Here is a 17,592-nt window from a genome sequence, read left to right on the forward strand (position 1 = left end):
AAAATAATAATGTCAGGGATAGCGTGTCTGAAAGTTGATGTCCATATTCTGTGTGTGTGTGTGTGTGTGTGTGTGTGTGTGTGTGTGTGTGTGTGTGTGTGTGTGTGTGTGTGTGTGTGTGTGTGTGTGTGTGTGTGTGTGTGTGGGTGGGTGTGGGTGGGTGTGTATGTACTGACCTGCTTTACAGATCCACTCCAGGTATCCGTTAAGCTCCCTCTCTATCTGCTGCTGTCGCCTCAGCTTGAGGAACTCACTTCTGTTTTCCACTCGTTCTCTCTCTTTGGCAAATTCACTGTGGGGAAGTAATTTAACCTCGATTTTAACATACTGCAAAATATACAGCACCCACAGGACTATAATCTATTATATATGAAGAATCAGTGTATTGATGTGTTTGTTCTAAATGTATCTTAAAAAGATTTTGTTGTGTACTTTATTTACAAAAATGTGTATTTCTATACTTCACTTCTATACAAACATATAATCACCTAGGTTCCAGGAGCATCAAGCATCAAGGTTAGTGAACTGCATTTGTGTTTGCAGAAGTGGTGGAAATTACAAGGTCCCTTGAATGCATCTTGTAGTTGCTGGTTGAAGCTCAACCAGCTGTGGACCCCACATTACTAACACTATATCTCATGTGCTGGAGTTTTTTTTTTTTTTTGGAAAAAGTCCCTCTTTCAAAATGATGCATTTAGAGACATTATGGCCTCTCATAAAGACGACAGCAGTTCCAACTGCATTTGAAAGAGTAAGTGTATGGAAGATCCTTGAAACTAACTTCACAGTCAAGCCCCTTTTGAGTTTGAGTGTCTTTTTATGGATTCTGTTTTTTAATCAACAGGAGAAAATCATAATCACAGAACATGCTTGTGTTTGTTGTACTTTGAAAGATAAGCAGCATTAAAATGAATTTGTGTTAATGTGTTATTATCACATTAACTTTGGAGGCCCTTATAAAACTATAAAAATAAAATAAATGAATTAATGATGTGAGAACATTTCATACCCTGAGAGTACACCCAGCACCAGGTTGAGCATGAAGAAGGAGCCAATGATTATCAGAGGGATGTAGTACATCCAATTCCAGGCACTGCCCTCCACATCATTACTCTGCAGAGGAGACACAGACACACATGTTATGGTTTGTTTTTACAGTGTAATTAAAGCAATTCTTACCTTTCATGCATGTCTCACAGCACTTAAAAATTTGAACATGAACAACTCCGCCTCCATCAAAGTCCCACCCTCCAGGGCGGGAACAGCGGCGGCTAAGCGCATGTGCGTTTCATTAGCAGCCTGGACGCGGAGTGGTGAGGTTCTCCTCACTGCACTGTCTGTAGGCTGTGGCGATCAGTTTAATTATTATTAAATTTTTTATTAGTTCATTTAATTAAAAATTCTACTGCTATTCCAGTCATACAAAGCCACATGCAAATCAGTAGTATCCCTTTAAAGTATCCCTTTAACTGTAATTACCATGACCATTGCTAGTGCTCTCCATGGTGCGTTCTTATATCCTGTGTTTTGAACATTTTAATTTAAATAACCTCATTTGGCCATTAAGAAATTATAATTAAAAAAAAATATATATATATATTTTATCCCCTAGCAATAAATGATAGAGTCTGTGGCAGAAGAAGCAAAGAAAAAAAGACACAAAGAGAAGAAGGCATTAATGCTACATTACAGATTACAACTGCCATGACACTTTCGGTTGGATTTTTTTTTCATCTGAGCCATTGGAAAATAACTTTTCAATGTGACAAAGTTGAAAAGATATAATCCATAACAAAGAATATAAGTTAAATCAAGAGATTAAGAAAAGCAGAATAAGAGGTAAAGACAAACAAACTTTCAAAAGATGAAACTATGAAGATTTAAAGCTGCACTACACAACCTTTTGAGGTTGTTGTTGATTTGTTTGATGTTCATGAACAGAAATTGTGTCTCATTATTAGTTCATCATCCTTCATTTTAGAACAGGCTCTGTCAAGCAAAGCTATCATACCTGACAGAGGGAGTGTTTGTGGGGCAGTGCAGACACAAGAAATATTTATCCAAACTGCTGAATGAGCAGAAGAATTCAAGTCTAAATCCTCTCTTGTTTTCATAAAGTATGCACAATGTTGCTTTTGGCTCCATCTGTCTTGACATATAAAAGTGTGCAGCACAGGAATGTCTGCTAACAGATCTTAACACTGTTGAGAAACACGAAGAGAGGTTTGAATTCAATTATTTTGTATAAAAGTTACATACTTCAGTTTTAAGATTATATTTAAGTCATACAAATATACAAATAAAATAAAGATAAAAAAGATATGTAACTAATAACAAGACAAGATAATTATGCTATGACCTCAGATTTTATAGGCTAATTTAATTAAAAGCAGTTAATATTTTTGATTAGTAGGAGTAGATTCAAAGTTTTAGTCTTTATCAAACGACACTGTTAGTCGAAGTACAACTCCAAAAGCCTGTCCTTGTGCCATGATGATAAAACAAATAAAGAAGAATGAAAATACTGCAGGCCAAGTATCAGAGTCTTGCCATGTACACAGCAAATCTGCTTAACACCACAGGGCATGCAGTCACATGTCCCAGGTACTGGGCAGGACAAAAAAAAAAAAAAAGCCTGCACAGTAAGTGAGGGGAACTCAAGCGTACATTATGCTGGCTCAGAGGTGACCCATTTTCTGACCTGGATGTAGAAGTTTTTGTGTGCAGAAACACTAACACTGTATGGTGTTGTGTTACAGTAACTTATGTTCATTGACTTTGATCGCAGTGAGATGTCTAGTGAGACGCCGTGCCAACAGCAACAAATTTGTCTGACACTGTGTCACTTCCCTTCTTTCACTAAACAAATCCAACTGACATACGTGGAAATCAAGTAAATGGGCAATATCGTGTTTCTGTGACCCATGTAATGCTTTTACGGAACTATCAGCTGATTATCATCTGCTGCTGGAGTGCTGTGTGCATTCACTTTTTTTTTTCTTTCAGCAGCCCTTTCTCTATTAAGCTTTCATTGCTTTCCTCCTGACTGCCTGCCTGTGTGAGTGTGGGGTCAGCCTTCATCCATCACCAAAGATGTTAAATATAGAGTGAGACGGACCAGAATAGAGGAGGAGGTGGAGTGAGGAGGAACAGCAGGAAGAGGAGGGACAAAAAATGGATAAAGTGAGTCAAACAGAATGATGAAGAAGTATGGAAAATAGCTTATTTCTTATTTTTCGGATTAATACATGGAGTATATGCCTCGTTTAGCCAAAAGAAACACCCACAAGTGTTTGGCTGATCTAAAAATACACAACACAAATCTTATGCACATCACTGAGGACAGAAACAAGAATGTAGAGAGCAATTTCAGCTCTGAAGATATAGTAAAAGTAGTATATAAAGTAGTAGAAAGTATGATAGGATCTTGACTGAAAAAGTGAGGTGAATGCCTTCTGTTAGCAAAAGTATTGTCTCTGATCACAATCAACAGATACTACTGATCACCTGCTACCTACGATACCAATGTTGACTCACATAATAGAGCATTTCTGTCCATCCCTCCATGGTGATGCACTGGAAGACGGTGAGTACAGCAAATAGGATGTTATCGAACTGGGTGATGCCGTAGTTGGGTCCAAGCCAGCCACCTCTGCATAGTGTGCCGTTAGGACACAACCGTGATGGCAAGACTGTGCCACATGGCAAGTCATCCACGGTCTCTCCTGAGAGAGACAGAGAAGAGACGGAGGCAAGGGCCCAAGATTACAACACAATAACACAAAAGAATGAACTTAGATAAGAAAAAACTTGACTGTCCAAGGAAAAGTCATAGATAAAGCTTCTTCTTACATTCTTTTTCTTGCATTTGTTCAGAGCAGACATATGTGAGAATGGGTACTCTGGGTATTTCCAGTCCTAATCTTTCAGACATTTTCTGGAGCTCATTATTAAAAATAAAGCTGAGAAATGCAGTGTGTAAAATTTCGTGGGGATGTGTTGAATTAAAGATTAAAAAAATATTTTCGTTTTCATAGCCTTAAAAGAAGCCACGTTGAAATTTGCAACAGATTCACATCATTGTGCTCACTCACTCACTCACTCACTCACTCACTCACTCACTCACTCACTCACTCACTCGTTTATTGTCTATCGCTTTATCCTCCAAATGAGGGGTGCGGGAGGCTGGAGCCAACCCCAGCTGACACAGCACAAAAGGCAGGGTACAAACCAGCCAGTTTCACCAGTCCATTGCCGGACAAAAACACAGAGATGAACAACCATTCAGTGCGGTCAATTTGAAATCTCCAATTTACTGCAAAGCAACACTACTCGCCTCTATGCCACTGTGTGGCCATCGACAAGGTCATGCTTCATTTGAATACTGCATGGTTGCTCTTTTTTACCTTACCTGTCATTTCATCATAACATGTAGTGTGGAACTTTCCCATGTAGAACTCCAGGCCGATGATGGCAAACATGAGGATGGCCACAAACAGCAGCAGGCCGATCTGCAGCAGGGGGATCATAGCCTTCATAATGGACTTGAGCACCACCTGCAGGCCTGGAAGACACAGATAAATGTTCAGTGACAGTGACAACTGGGCCACCAGTTAAAAACAATCCAGTGTACAGAAGAGATGATTACCAGTAGAACTGAGCAGCTAATCATTATTTTGCTTTCATCGACCCATTTATACAGAGTTGAGCATTCACCTGCCAGATTTGTTTACCTAGTCTACTTAGTTTGCATGTTGAAACCCGGGCCCACAAGTGACCTAACTGTACTAAATAAATGCATTGGTTTTGTAAAATGTATATATTTCATTATTTTTCAAGTCAGTGATTGATGTTATTGGCACTTGTGGAGGATGTTTCGGGACAAAATCATACATGTATAATGTATGTTGGCAAGTGTGACTGAACTCATGATATACATGTGTGATTTATACTTTATATTGGCAGTAGTCTGTCTTCGGTAACTAGAACACAGGCTTATTTGTTGATATTGTTCATATTGTCATGTTTATTAAGTTTATGGGCTTGATGTTTATTATACTAGTATTTTGTCTTGTTCCACTAACCTGCCTAGGTTCTACAGATGTATAGGCTATAATCTGGCATATTGAAATGTTGATAATCATGAATGTGCAATGTTCTTATCATTAAATAAATACATGCCAATGTAGCTTCAAGCAGAACTATGCAGAATTTTGAAAAAGAAGCAGAGTAAACCGTTGCAGTAAGTGAGGTAGAGGAAATGACTGAGAGAGCTGAGAACTGAAAAACACAGAAGCATGAAAAATGGATGCAAGTCTGCATGGACATGGCTCCAAATGCTTGTGTTCACCTGGGAGAGGGGAAGGGAAGGGGAAGTATGGGGGGCCGTGTAGGCCATAATTCCTTTTTACCTCACACATACACAATTTTGCCTCTCACATTCACTATTTTTGGCTCTCACATACACAATTTTACCTCTCACCTACGCAATTTTACCTCTCACATACTCTCTTTTACTTTGCCCATACACAATGTTTTCTTCATAAACACTTTTTTTATACCTCTCACATACAATTTTCTTTTACCTCTCACATACAATCTTTTTTAGCCCTGACATACAATTTTTTTCACCCGATGCAGAGGCTTCGGTCCTCAACGCAGGCGACCCTTGTTCGAATCCCGAATCAGGCAGCCCTTTCCTGCATGTCATTCCCTCTCACTCTGCCTCCCCCTTTCCTGTCTATCTCTACTTCATACTATCAAATAAAGGCAACCCCCCCCCCCCACAAAAAAAAAAGAAAAAAAGCAAATGTAGGATGTCCAAAAATGCATGCAACTTAACTGATGGTACATAAACTCTTAGACTCTAATGATCTTCAAACAGGGTCAATCAGGGTATGCTTTTCAAAACTGACAGACAGCGCATGTATGTTTCTGAACATTTCTGAGCTGCAGTCCCAGAGCCACGTAATAGTGGGCTGATCAATCCAAAAATATAGATATTATATATTTTGGTTTTAACAGGTTTTTCTTGCAACAAAAACTTAAAAAAAAGATCATTGTCCAAGTCCACTGCTTTGCTATATATAGTTTGATTATTTTCACGTAGTGGATGCTAATTTCCTCTGATTTCTTGATTTCTTGAATAAATTATTTACACACACGCATCCCATTTACTCAATCCTGCACACCTGCAACCCACCTCACTCACATGCAGACACATACACACAAGGAAAAAGCAGTCACGACCTCATACATTCACTTTTTTTTGGGAAAAAAATTGTATGTGAGGGGTAAAAAAAAGTTGTATGTGAGAGGTAAAAAAATTGTATATGAAAGGTAAAATTGTGTATGTGAGAGGTAAAATTGTGTATGTGGGTTAACTCTAACCCTAACCCTGAGGTAAAAAAGGAATTATGGCCTACGCACTCCACCATAGGGAAGTGTCAGTAGTGTTGCTTATGGAGAGTGAGACGTCTGAAACACAGTGCTTTTGTTGTTGTTTTATGTTAAAATAATGATCTTTTACTCGGCCCAACCAGTTGGTAAAGTGCCTAAATCTAGCCACTTTCATAACCAATAGATTGTTATCATCATCCTCGTTTCCTCAAAAATCAATAAAGCACCATAAGCATTAAAATGCTATACTGTTAATGTATACTGATAGGAAAATCTGTAGATGTGATTAAATAATGTCATTTTGGTTCAGTAATGTACTTTTTTGTGTGGAAATTATTTTTTTAATGCGGCAAAGTTGTGTATGGAGACAACGGTAGTTAGTTGATATGGCAGGAAACTTACTGGGAATCCCAGACACCAGTTTTAGTGGTCGCAGCACTCTGACGGCACGGAGTGTCCTCAGGTCGAGCTGAGACCCAACAGACAAAATACTGCAGAGAGAAAGAGAAAGGTGGGAAAAAATATTTTAAAATATTGTTATCACCAAAAAATTAAGCACAGTTTTGAAACCCACATAAATGAAAGTGCCCTATATAACTGCATTTACAATTAATAATCAAATCAGGGAAGAAGAGGTCACTGACTCTGTAACAAGATGCTGTTTGTGTGTGTAATAATCAGATATATCAGATAATCAATAAATCAGATGTCAATGTGATGAAGATTCTTTATTTTCTAATATGTTAATTTATGAACGGCACTATAATACACTTACCTTTTTGTATCAGTCTGTATGTGTTATGCCATTTATAATAGAATAGAATAGAGCAGGGTCAATTAGACTAGATTCAAATAAAATAGATCAGAATACAAAATCGAACACTGAATTAAATATAATAGCACTAGACTAGACGAGACTAGAAAGACAACATAACATTGAATACAATGTAGTAGAGCATAACACAACAGACTTAACTAATTTATACTAGAATATAATAAAGAAACTATAAGGAAATAGAACAGAGCAGAGAGACTACATAAGAAACTAATAAGAGTGGAATAAAAAGAAGAAATAGTATATAAAAGAACAGAGACTAGATTAGATTGGAATCCATAAGAATATAACCCCTGGCAAAAATGATGGAATCACCAGTCTTGGAGGATTTTCATTCAAGACATGACACACAGAACTAAATTCATTTCAAATCACAACTTTCTGGCTTTACAAAACACTAAAATAAATCAAGAAAAAAAATTGTGGTGGTCAGGAACAGTTACTTTTTTAGACCAAGCAGAGGGAAAAAATTATGGAATCACACAATGTCTTTCCCAAAACGAACACCTGCATCAGATTAGATCAGCATGTTAGTCTGCAGGTAACAAAGGAGTGATCACACCTTGGAGAGCTGTTGCACCAAGTGGATTGACATGAATCATGGCTCCAACACTAGATATGTCAATTGAAAAAAAAGGAGAGGATTATCCAACTCCTTAAAGAGGGTAAATCATCGTGCAATGTTGCAAAAGATGTTGGTTTTTCACAGTTAGCTGTGTCTAAAATCTGGACCAAGTACAAACAACATGGGAAGATTGTTAAAGGCATACTGCTAGACCAAGGAAGACATCAACGCATCAAGACGGAAAACTTAAGGCAATATGTCTTGCACAGCAAAACAAATGAGGAACATATGGGAGGAAAGTGGAGTCAACGTCTGTGACCAAACTGGAAGAAATCGCCTAAAGGAAATGGGATTTGCATAAAGAAAAGCTGAATAAAAGCCATCATTAACACCTAAACAGAAAAAAACAAGGTTACAATGGGCTAAGGAAAAGCAATCGTGGACTGTGGATGAATGCAGGACATGCTGTGCAAGACATATTGCCTTAAGTTTTCCGTCCTTAGTGTACCAGTATGCCTTTAACAGCCTTCCCATGTTTTAGATTTTAGATTTTAGACACAGTTAACTGTGAACAACCAACATCTTTTGCAACATTGTTTTTGTTTAAAGGTCACATAGAGTGGTCCTGTTGCACATACATGTTAGTTATGGAGGTCTACTTACATATATTTACTTGTTTTTATGGTTAAAAACCTACTAGTTGGTGGAAACGAGCCGATAGAAATCTGTCCTTTTTGAAGCACTTGTCAGCCGCACTATTTCAGACATAAATATCGCATGAGAAGACAGACTGTGTTGTGATTGGCCAGTACCCCTGAAGTGGCATTCAGCACACCCGCTCTCAGAAGCACAGCTCCCCCCTCTGGAACGGTGGATGCACTGCTACTCATTATCAAAACATTGTTTTAACACTGTTTAAAAATAGCTTCTTATCTTATCTTAAACAATACAAAATTATGTAAAATAAATAATGCGAGCGTGCAACTGCAGGTAAAATCTGCAAAGCCTCTCTTTTAACAACAGATCAACAACAACAAATGTTGGTTGGAGGTGTAGTTTGCAGATGTCAGAATCTTATTTATTCCTGTTCATGATCTCAATATTATGTTTGTAGTCTGAATTTTAAATATTTTATGATTTATTCTATTCCTGCTTTAAATTCTGTGGGATTTTTCTATACATGTAATCAAAGTCCTACGGCATCCATTCTTCATTTTGAACATTCTATAACTTCTTTTTGCTGCTCCTCTGTGGCTTCAGAGAAATTTCAGTTTCACAGAATCAGATTTATGCACGGACAATGCAAAATAGCGAAGGTTCTTTTTTGATGTCTTAAATCTAATCGTGTGTTTCTCAATCTGTATATTTTACCTCTGTGTCTGTTTTTGTACCATTTCACCCCTTTCTTTTTTAACCCTTTCTTCCTCATGTGCATATTCAATTGAGGACAACTGCAGAGCTTCAGTATTCATCCGCTACAGCTCCTGCCAGACAAACCAGTGATACTGTGATGACAGAGGCTCTCACTGCTGGCAAGCTGGGAAATACCTACGGATGAAGAGATGTAGAGAAGCACTATATAGTTTGGTGAATAGATGGATTGACCGACAAACATTAGCACCCCAGAAACTTTACAATTACTAAGATTCACGTCTTCTCAATCTTCTTCAATATTTACATTGTTATAAATACAAAATGGAAAAGTGAGTGCTATATCATATAGGAGACAAACACAGTGATATTTGAAAAGTGAAAGAAAGTGTGCAAGAATTATTTAAACAAAATTAGGCATGTGCGTAAATTTGAGCACCCTTGTCATTTTATTCATTTCAATACCTTTAGCACTAATTATTGAAACTCAAAATTGGTTTGGTAAACTGACCCTTGACCATCCACAAACAGAGTCGCTTGAGGTATGCTAAAGCACATTTGGACAAGCCAGCTTCATTTTGGAATAAAGTGCTGTGGACTGATGAAACTAAATGAAACTAAATTAGAGTGATTAGGGCAAAACAAGGGGCGTTATGCATGTTGGAAAAAGAACACAGCATTCCATGAAAAGCACTTGCTACCTACAGTAGTAGTAGTAGTCTGGAGAACAATGTCCAGGAATCAGTGACAAAGTCAACGTTGTGTCGGGGCTGGATCTTTCAACAAGACAACGACCCTAAACACTGCTCAAAATCTACTAAAGCATTCATGCAGAGGAACAAATAACGTTCTGGAATGGCCATCTCAGTCCCCAGACCTGAATATTATTGAACATTTGTGGTGTGATTTAAAGCGGACTGTCCATGCTCAGAAACCATTAAACCTGACTGAACTAGAGATGTTTTGTAAAGAAGAATGGTCCAAAATACCTTACGCCAGAATCCAGATTCTAATTAGAAGCTTTAGGAAGCGTTTAGAGGCTGTTATTTCTGCAAAAGGAGGATGCACAGAATTTTTCTTTTGCACATGCCTAATTTTGTTTAAATAATTCTTGCACACTTTCTGTAAATCATATAAACTTTATTTCACTTCTCAAATATCACTGTGTTTGTCTCCTATATGATCTATTTAACTGAAATGTCTTATTCAAACAACTTAATTATTTTTATATGTATATATACATATTAGGGCTGTCAAAAGATTCAAATTTTTAATCAGATTTATCACAGGGTAGCTGTGGATTGATCACCATTAATCACGATTAATTACCATTCGTAAATATGGCAAACAAATTCTAATTTTCTCTTTATATTGTTGTAGGAACGGAGAGATAAATAAAGTATGTGAAAATATAAATGTAAAGAACAATAAAATACTGTAAATAACTTGTAAAAACCTATACAAACTTAGTAAAAAATAAACATTTCATTGTAAAAAAAAAAAAAACACATTATAATACAATATAAATAGAGAAAATAAAATGCTGTAAATAACTTCTTTTTTTTTAACTATACATTGCACTGTAAACAACTCACATTATAAACAAAATATAAAGTATAGAAGTTAAATAGTTTTCTTGGGGTACTAAACCCACAGCAGGAAATTCCTCATCAGCACTTTGAAGCACTGCTTCTACTAGTTAGCGTTAGCGTCAGCTAGCATTCTGACGCTAATGTTAGCTGCTGTCTGTTTCCCCGTTAGTTAGACAGTGACTGTTAATGTTATGATTATATCATTATCTGCGCCAGCAGCGCCACTTACAACTGTGTGTCTTTCTTTCTTTTTTCTTCATCCTCTCTTTTTTCTTCCTCTTCTAACTTCCTGATTGATAACTCCTCTTCATTTTCCTTCAGCTTCACACAGGTTAACATGAGGAGACGTGGGGCCCCTTTAGGGAGGTTTCCTACTGAGATGTCATTGCAAATCAACCCTTGTTGTTTAAGGGAGACGGGGATGCGGCTGGTCACTGATGCATTAAGGCTCTGAGTGTCGGGAGCCCCCCTATCGGCTCAGGGCCCCAAGCAGTTGCCCGCTGCCTTGCCTGTTCATAAACTGCACGTCTACCCGTAGCGCGATGAAAGTGAGAAAGTTCGTTAATGCGTTAAAAAATTAACGCGTTAATTCCACAAATTAATCATCCTGCGTTAATGCGTTAATTTTGACAGCCCTAATACATATACATACATATTTATATATATCCATTGTTTTTCTACCATTCAACCATATCCACCATAACCAGAGTGTCCAAATTAAACTAAAACCCCTAGTCCTGCATGTTTCTCCCCTGTTCCTGAGGAAAACCCACATTTTAAGAGTTCACTTTAATTTTTCCAATGTTGGCTTTTAACGTTTGCCATTATTTTGCTATTATATGTAATTATCTCTTTATTAGCATTGGTCCAAGCTTGTTGCAGCTTGATGTGTTGTCGTATTCTCGATTCTGGTTGGTCATTCAGGGGGATGATTGACGGCCCAAATGATGGACATCTTTGAGGTCACTCACCACCTTCACTTATTGCTGCTTGGGCTACCCCTGTTCACCTCCCTGCCTGTTCATGGGATTGCCATGGCAACCAGCAATTTCTCTCTTCGCCTAGTCTCCACGGTTACCAACCTGCTCTCATTAATAAGTGTTGCTAGGGCAACGCAGCACGGGCTCATTGATGGAATCTCGGCCTTGCCGCAGCAACGGAAATGGTAAGAGGGTCTCCTAGCGATTGATTTGCAACCTCTGTCCCCCCCCCCCCACACACACACACACACACACACACTTACTGTCCTTATCTACTCCCTGACACCCTGCTCTGATTGCAGCTCTTGTGCACAGTGCAAACATACAGGGCAGCATGAACACAAATGAGCATGCAGACACAAATGCCTGCAACTTTTCAGTGCATAAAAACACACTTGCATATGTGTCTGTGTCGTTGCTTTGCGCACACACACACACACACACACACACACACACACACACACACACACAGATCTGATGACAGTGAAGAATTCAGCACAGCTCAGGTAGTATAGATGACCTACTTTCTCTGTTGCTGCTGTGATGAACATTGAAATTGTGTTTTACAACATGTTTAGAGCAGGGCTGTCAAAAGATTAACATTTTTAATCAGATCAATCACAGGGTAGCTGTGGATTAATCACGATTAATTACCATTCGTAAATATACCAGAAAAATTATAATTTTCTCTTTATATTGTTGTAGGAACAGAGAGATAAATAAAGTATGTGAAAATGTAAATGTAAAGAACAATAAAATACTGTAAATAACTTTTTTTTAAAAACCTATACAAATACTTAGTTAAAAAATAAACATTACATTGTAAAGAACCCACATTATAAAACAATATAAATAAAAAGAAAAAAGAAAATACGGTAAATAATAAATTATACATGGCACTGTAAATAACTCACATTATAAATAAAATATAAAGTATAGAAGTTAAATAGTTTTCTTACTAAACCCACAGCAGGAAATTCCTCATCAGAACCTTTGAAGCACTGCTTCTACGGGACCGTACCTATGTTCCCCAGGTCCTATGTTCCCCGCTTTGTATGTGACCGGGGAACATAGGACCCTTTCTCTAACCCTTACCCCAACCCTACCCTTTTTCAAAAAAGGGTCCCATGTTCCCCTGTCACATACAAAGTGGGGAACATAGGACCTTTTTTGGGAAAAACGGGGAACATAGGACCCGGGGAACATAGGTACGACCCCGCTTCTACTAAGGATGATTCAAGTTAGTGTTAGCGTTAGTGTCAGCTAGCATTCTGGCGCTAATGTTAGCTGCTGTCTGTGTCCCCGTTAGTTAGACAATGACTGTTAATGTTATGATTATATCATTATCTGCGCCAGTAGCGCCACTTACAACTGTGTGTCTTTCTTTCTTTTTTCTTTATCCTCTTGTTTTTCTTCCTCCTCTCACTTCCTGATTGATAACTTCTCTTCATTTTCCTTCAGCTTCATTTACAACTTGCAGAACGATAACTTCACACAGGTTAACGTGAGGTGACGTGGGGCCCCTTTAGGGAGGTTTCCTACTGAGATGTCATTGTTGTTTAAGGGGGACGGAGATGCGGCTGGTCACTGATGCATTTAGGCTCCGAATGTCGGGGCCCCCCTATCGGCTCGTGGCCCCAAGCAGTTGCCTACCTTGCCTGTTCATAAACTGCACGTCTACCCGTAGCGCAATGAAAGTGAGAAAGTTCGTTAATGCGTTAAACAAATACACAGTTGTCATGGTATTCATTTAAGGCTGTTGTTTTTTCTTAAGTACCTGCGTACTTGGTTGGTTTGATTGCGAGGGAAGTCTGTAGACAAAATGGCTGGTTGTTGTGTGTTATTTGCTCAGCGATATAGCCAATTTTCATTTGTACATATACACTGTAAATTAAAACACGATTATAGCATTTCAGTTTTACATGTTTATCACGGGTTAGCTTTCAAATGATTAGCTGTGCATGGCAATGTGTCTTAAGTGGAACTGGGGATTTTGGCTGTAATCTCTTCATTTTTTGTGACTCTCTAACATCATCTCTGCTTCAGCATGTGGTGAAGAAACTCACAGAACAGTGCAGGTAGACAGGTGTTCAGTTAGCAACACACAGGTACACCAGCCAATCACACTGTAACGGTTTCAACTTGAATCATTACATTTCTCATTGTCTGTCTCATACTGGATACTAACTCGCATGTCATTTCAGAACCTGTCAGTCATTCCACCTGCCGCTCTCAGTCATCTGATCTGCTCCGCCCATGTCACACGCCTGTCTCCCATCTGCTAATCACTCTGCCCCTTTATATACCAGCCCATTTCCCCTTGTCCTCTGCCAGATTGTCTAGCTTCAAACCCTAGTCCAGCATTGTATTCTCTCTGCCTGATCATTGCCTGAACCTGCCTTCGACCTGAGACCTTCCCGTTTGCCTGCCCCTTATCGGATTTGTTTGCCTCGTGGACTGATTTCCTGGTTTTTGATCCCTGCCTGTCGTCCCCTTGCCTGATTTGTTTGCCACGCGGACTAACTTCCTGGTTTGAACTTTGTCGAATAAACTCGACCGACTAGACCTGAACTGTTCTGTCGCCATATGGTCTGTCGTGCTATTGGGTTCACGCCTGCCATTTTGTGTACGCCTGACACATACCATGGTCAGATATAAATGTTTGGTCAAACATCTTACATCACCTTAACAGGCCGTGTGTTGTTTCTCATGAGTGCCTGTGTAGCTTTATGTTTCCACTCTTTTTACTATAACATGAACACAACCAACCCATGACTTACATGGGCTATGTGTGTGTGTGTGTGTTTGTGTGCGTGCATGCATGTGTGTGTGTGTGTGTGTAAATAGTGTGGGAGTGCCATGTGTCAACACAGTATGAGCTCCTGTCCTCTTATGGTCTCCCACTGAGACCTCACCCCCCTTTCGCTTACACACAGACAAACACACACGTGATGTACATTATGAAGTTTCGGTAATAATACGTGTATTTTGTGATTCGTAAAATGTAGATTTCGTCATCTGTTGAGATAAAGCCCAAAAACCCTTGAGGATTAAGCGGCAAAAGATGGATGGATGGTTATTATTACATTCATATTGTTAATTAATTATTTAAATTTGACAATAAGGCCTTAGTGTGATGGACATTACACAGTCATGACACCATGTAGACAATCGAAATGGGAATGAACAAAAGTAAATGAGTTATCATGCCATAAAACCAATGATTCAAGACTAAACTGTACAATGTCATTTCAAAAACATTTTTGGGGAAGTTTTGAATCGATTTATAATCTTTGGTGAGCACAATAACACTTTTTACATGAATTTATTTTTTTGTCACCTCTAATAAGAACACACCTGGATGTCCTCATTACTGTGGCCTGCTGCTCGGTGTGTTTTTTTACTACCTTTAATTGCAACTGTAAATTGTGATAGATGAGTTGACATAATGGCCTCAAAGCATGAAAAGATTTTTCCATTTCAATGTTGTTGTGATGAAGAGTCCATTTGAGCAAAAGTGTATGTACACTGTAGTTTCTTTTCTATCCACCACTGTTTGTGGAAGAGTCTGGTAAAGAAAGTTCTAAATGAAAAAAGGGACCTTTTGCGGTTAATTGAAGTTAAGAAAAAACAGACAAACAAAAGAAAAAAAGAAATTTCTCTCCACGCAACTCGCTCCATTTCTCCTCTCCCTCCCTCTCTCTTGCTCTTCTATAGATACGGGACATTGAGCAGCACTTTATGACTTTATGTCACCGCTTACAACCCCACACCTCCTGCCACAGCGGTATGCCCCACTCACTTACTATGTGTTGGGTACTGAGGGGAGGTTAGTAGGAGAAATGTGTGGGTGGGGTCGGATGTAAAAAAAAAAAAAAAAAAAGCTAGGTGGGTTTTGTTAGTGATCTTTCCCACCAGCTTATGCCATCAGACTCCTCCCTTCCATTTCATCAAAGACACAATTTTTCTCAGTCTCTCCAAGCATCTCTTTTTATCTAGTTTCTCTTTCCGTCTCCTCATTCCTGAAGTTTTCACTGGCAGAGGCGAGATGCAAGCACTCTCATTCTGACCGCATTTTCTCCATCCTCATCTCCCCCTTCCTCTGCCTTTCCTCTCTTCATTTCCTCACTTGCACATTACTGCTGATCTCAGCAGAGTGCTACCACTCAGCTGATGGACTCTCTCTCTCCAACCCCAACCAAACTCCCATTTTCCCCTTCATCCCTTCCTTTCTCTAGCTTTCCAGATGTCTCCCTCTCTTCCTGACTTCATCCATGATCAAATGAACAGAAACAGATGATAAAGAAGGTGGCAGAAAACACAGTGATGTCTTCCCTTCTCCATTTTCTGTCCTTTCTCCATTCATTCTCTTTTTTCTCTTTTAATCACTATATTTTCCTTAGCCTATGCTCATCTGAAGGTTTGCAGTGTGCATGCTTTGCTGCAAACCCTCCTTGGCCACTAGAGGGCCCTCTCCCCAACAACCAAACCCACATTGATACAAATAAAATGAATGACTGAATGGACACCTGGAAAAAGGAAACACAATAATTATGTAAAACAAGGAAATATTATAAAAGTGTTATTAATGATAGTGTATAATATGTGTCCAACCAAGGCAAACCCAGCAACAAGTAGGCCGAGGGACATTTCATGTATTCTGAAAGTGTGATTTCTAAGCTTTCCAACAATGTCTAACACATGTAAATCAATAATATTTGAAGAAGATATGGCCATTTGAATGTAGGCACTCCTCAAACTGCTTTAGGGAATATTTCAGCCTCAAAGATTTAAGCTAGGTTTATGGTCATAGCAGAAGTGAGATCGGCCTCTGCATAACCAGAAGCCTCTGTCTTCATTAAGAAGTACACAAGTTCTGCGTTTTTTCCTTGTCCATCTTCATTCAATGGTGAACACACAGCTTCTCAAAGCAGCAGTGAGGAGTGGCAGCCTCCATATGAAGTAGCTATGTGTTTTCTCTGTGACGGGCAGCTGATTGGCCAAAAAAACAACACAAGCACTGGAATGTGAGATCAACCACACGCCAACTAGGAATCGATTCACAGCGATCAAACAACCCTAATTCAAACACAACGTTTTTGTTTTCAGACTGACAATAAAAATGTAGTGGCTTCTTCGAAACTTCAATTGAATAGACAATTCTTATATGAAACTAAGTATTTGACATGTCTTTTTAAAGGCAAGTTTCATTATGTTGCTTTTTTACTCGTCCATGTAAACAGTCACAGACACATTCACACACCTACAGACACACAAAGTGAGAGTGGCAGCAGGAAAAGTTCTTCATCACTGCATCCACAGTGTTAACAAGCCTGTGTCCTGCTCGAATGTTCGTTAGCAAGACATTTGTGCCCAGCCACGAGAAAACAAGGAGCAAGTTGGGCAAATTGAGCTATACAGATACAGATTAACCAGATTCTGAAAATGTGTTTTCTCAGCTTTCCAACACATGGGAATCCGAAAAACATTTGAAGAAGATGTGACCATTTGACTGTAGGCACTCCTCAAATTGGTTTACAGAGAATTTTAGCCTCAAAGATTTACAACTTCTGGGAGCCAAGAGACAGAATCATCACATTTACATAGAACAACCCCCTCCTGATCTAGTCGTCATATCTGTTAGCCCACAGGACAGAAACTATTGCCGAAGCTTGAACAACGGTTATCAATAGCAGGTCTAGGGACCCTGAGGGTTCTATGAAGAGTTCTCAGGGGGTTCCCAGAGAAAATCAAATCAAATATGAATGTAAATTTTATAAAAATTAAAAACAAGAAAGGTAATATACTTAAGAGTTAGAAGGATCAAAGATAGATATATACTTCAGATAT

At 38.8% G+C, this 17,592-nt stretch overlaps 1 protein-coding gene across 1 annotated transcript in view; it reads right to left on the reverse strand.

Annotated features, from left to right (window-relative positions):
* Positions 1 to 17,592, reverse strand: part of cacna1ab (calcium channel, voltage-dependent, P/Q type, alpha 1A subunit, b) — a gene marked incomplete at both ends in the record, with an annotated part of 173,777 nt that overhangs the window by 91,526 nt on the left and 64,659 nt on the right. Inside the window, 5 exons of the mRNA XM_083906330.1 lie at positions 177 to 292; positions 1,010 to 1,113; positions 3,538 to 3,725; positions 4,412 to 4,564; positions 6,802 to 6,890. Coding sequence (XP_083762456.1) covers positions 177 to 292; positions 1,010 to 1,113; positions 3,538 to 3,725; positions 4,412 to 4,564; positions 6,802 to 6,890 — 650 coding nt within the window. The remainder of the gene's footprint in view (positions 1 to 176; positions 293 to 1,009; positions 1,114 to 3,537; positions 3,726 to 4,411; positions 4,565 to 6,801; positions 6,891 to 17,592) is intronic.

Source organism: Microchirus variegatus (assembly GCF_963457635.1).
Source record: "Microchirus variegatus genome assembly, chromosome: 19".
Taxonomy (NCBI): Eukaryota; Metazoa; Chordata; class Actinopteri; order Pleuronectiformes; family Soleidae; genus Microchirus; species Microchirus variegatus.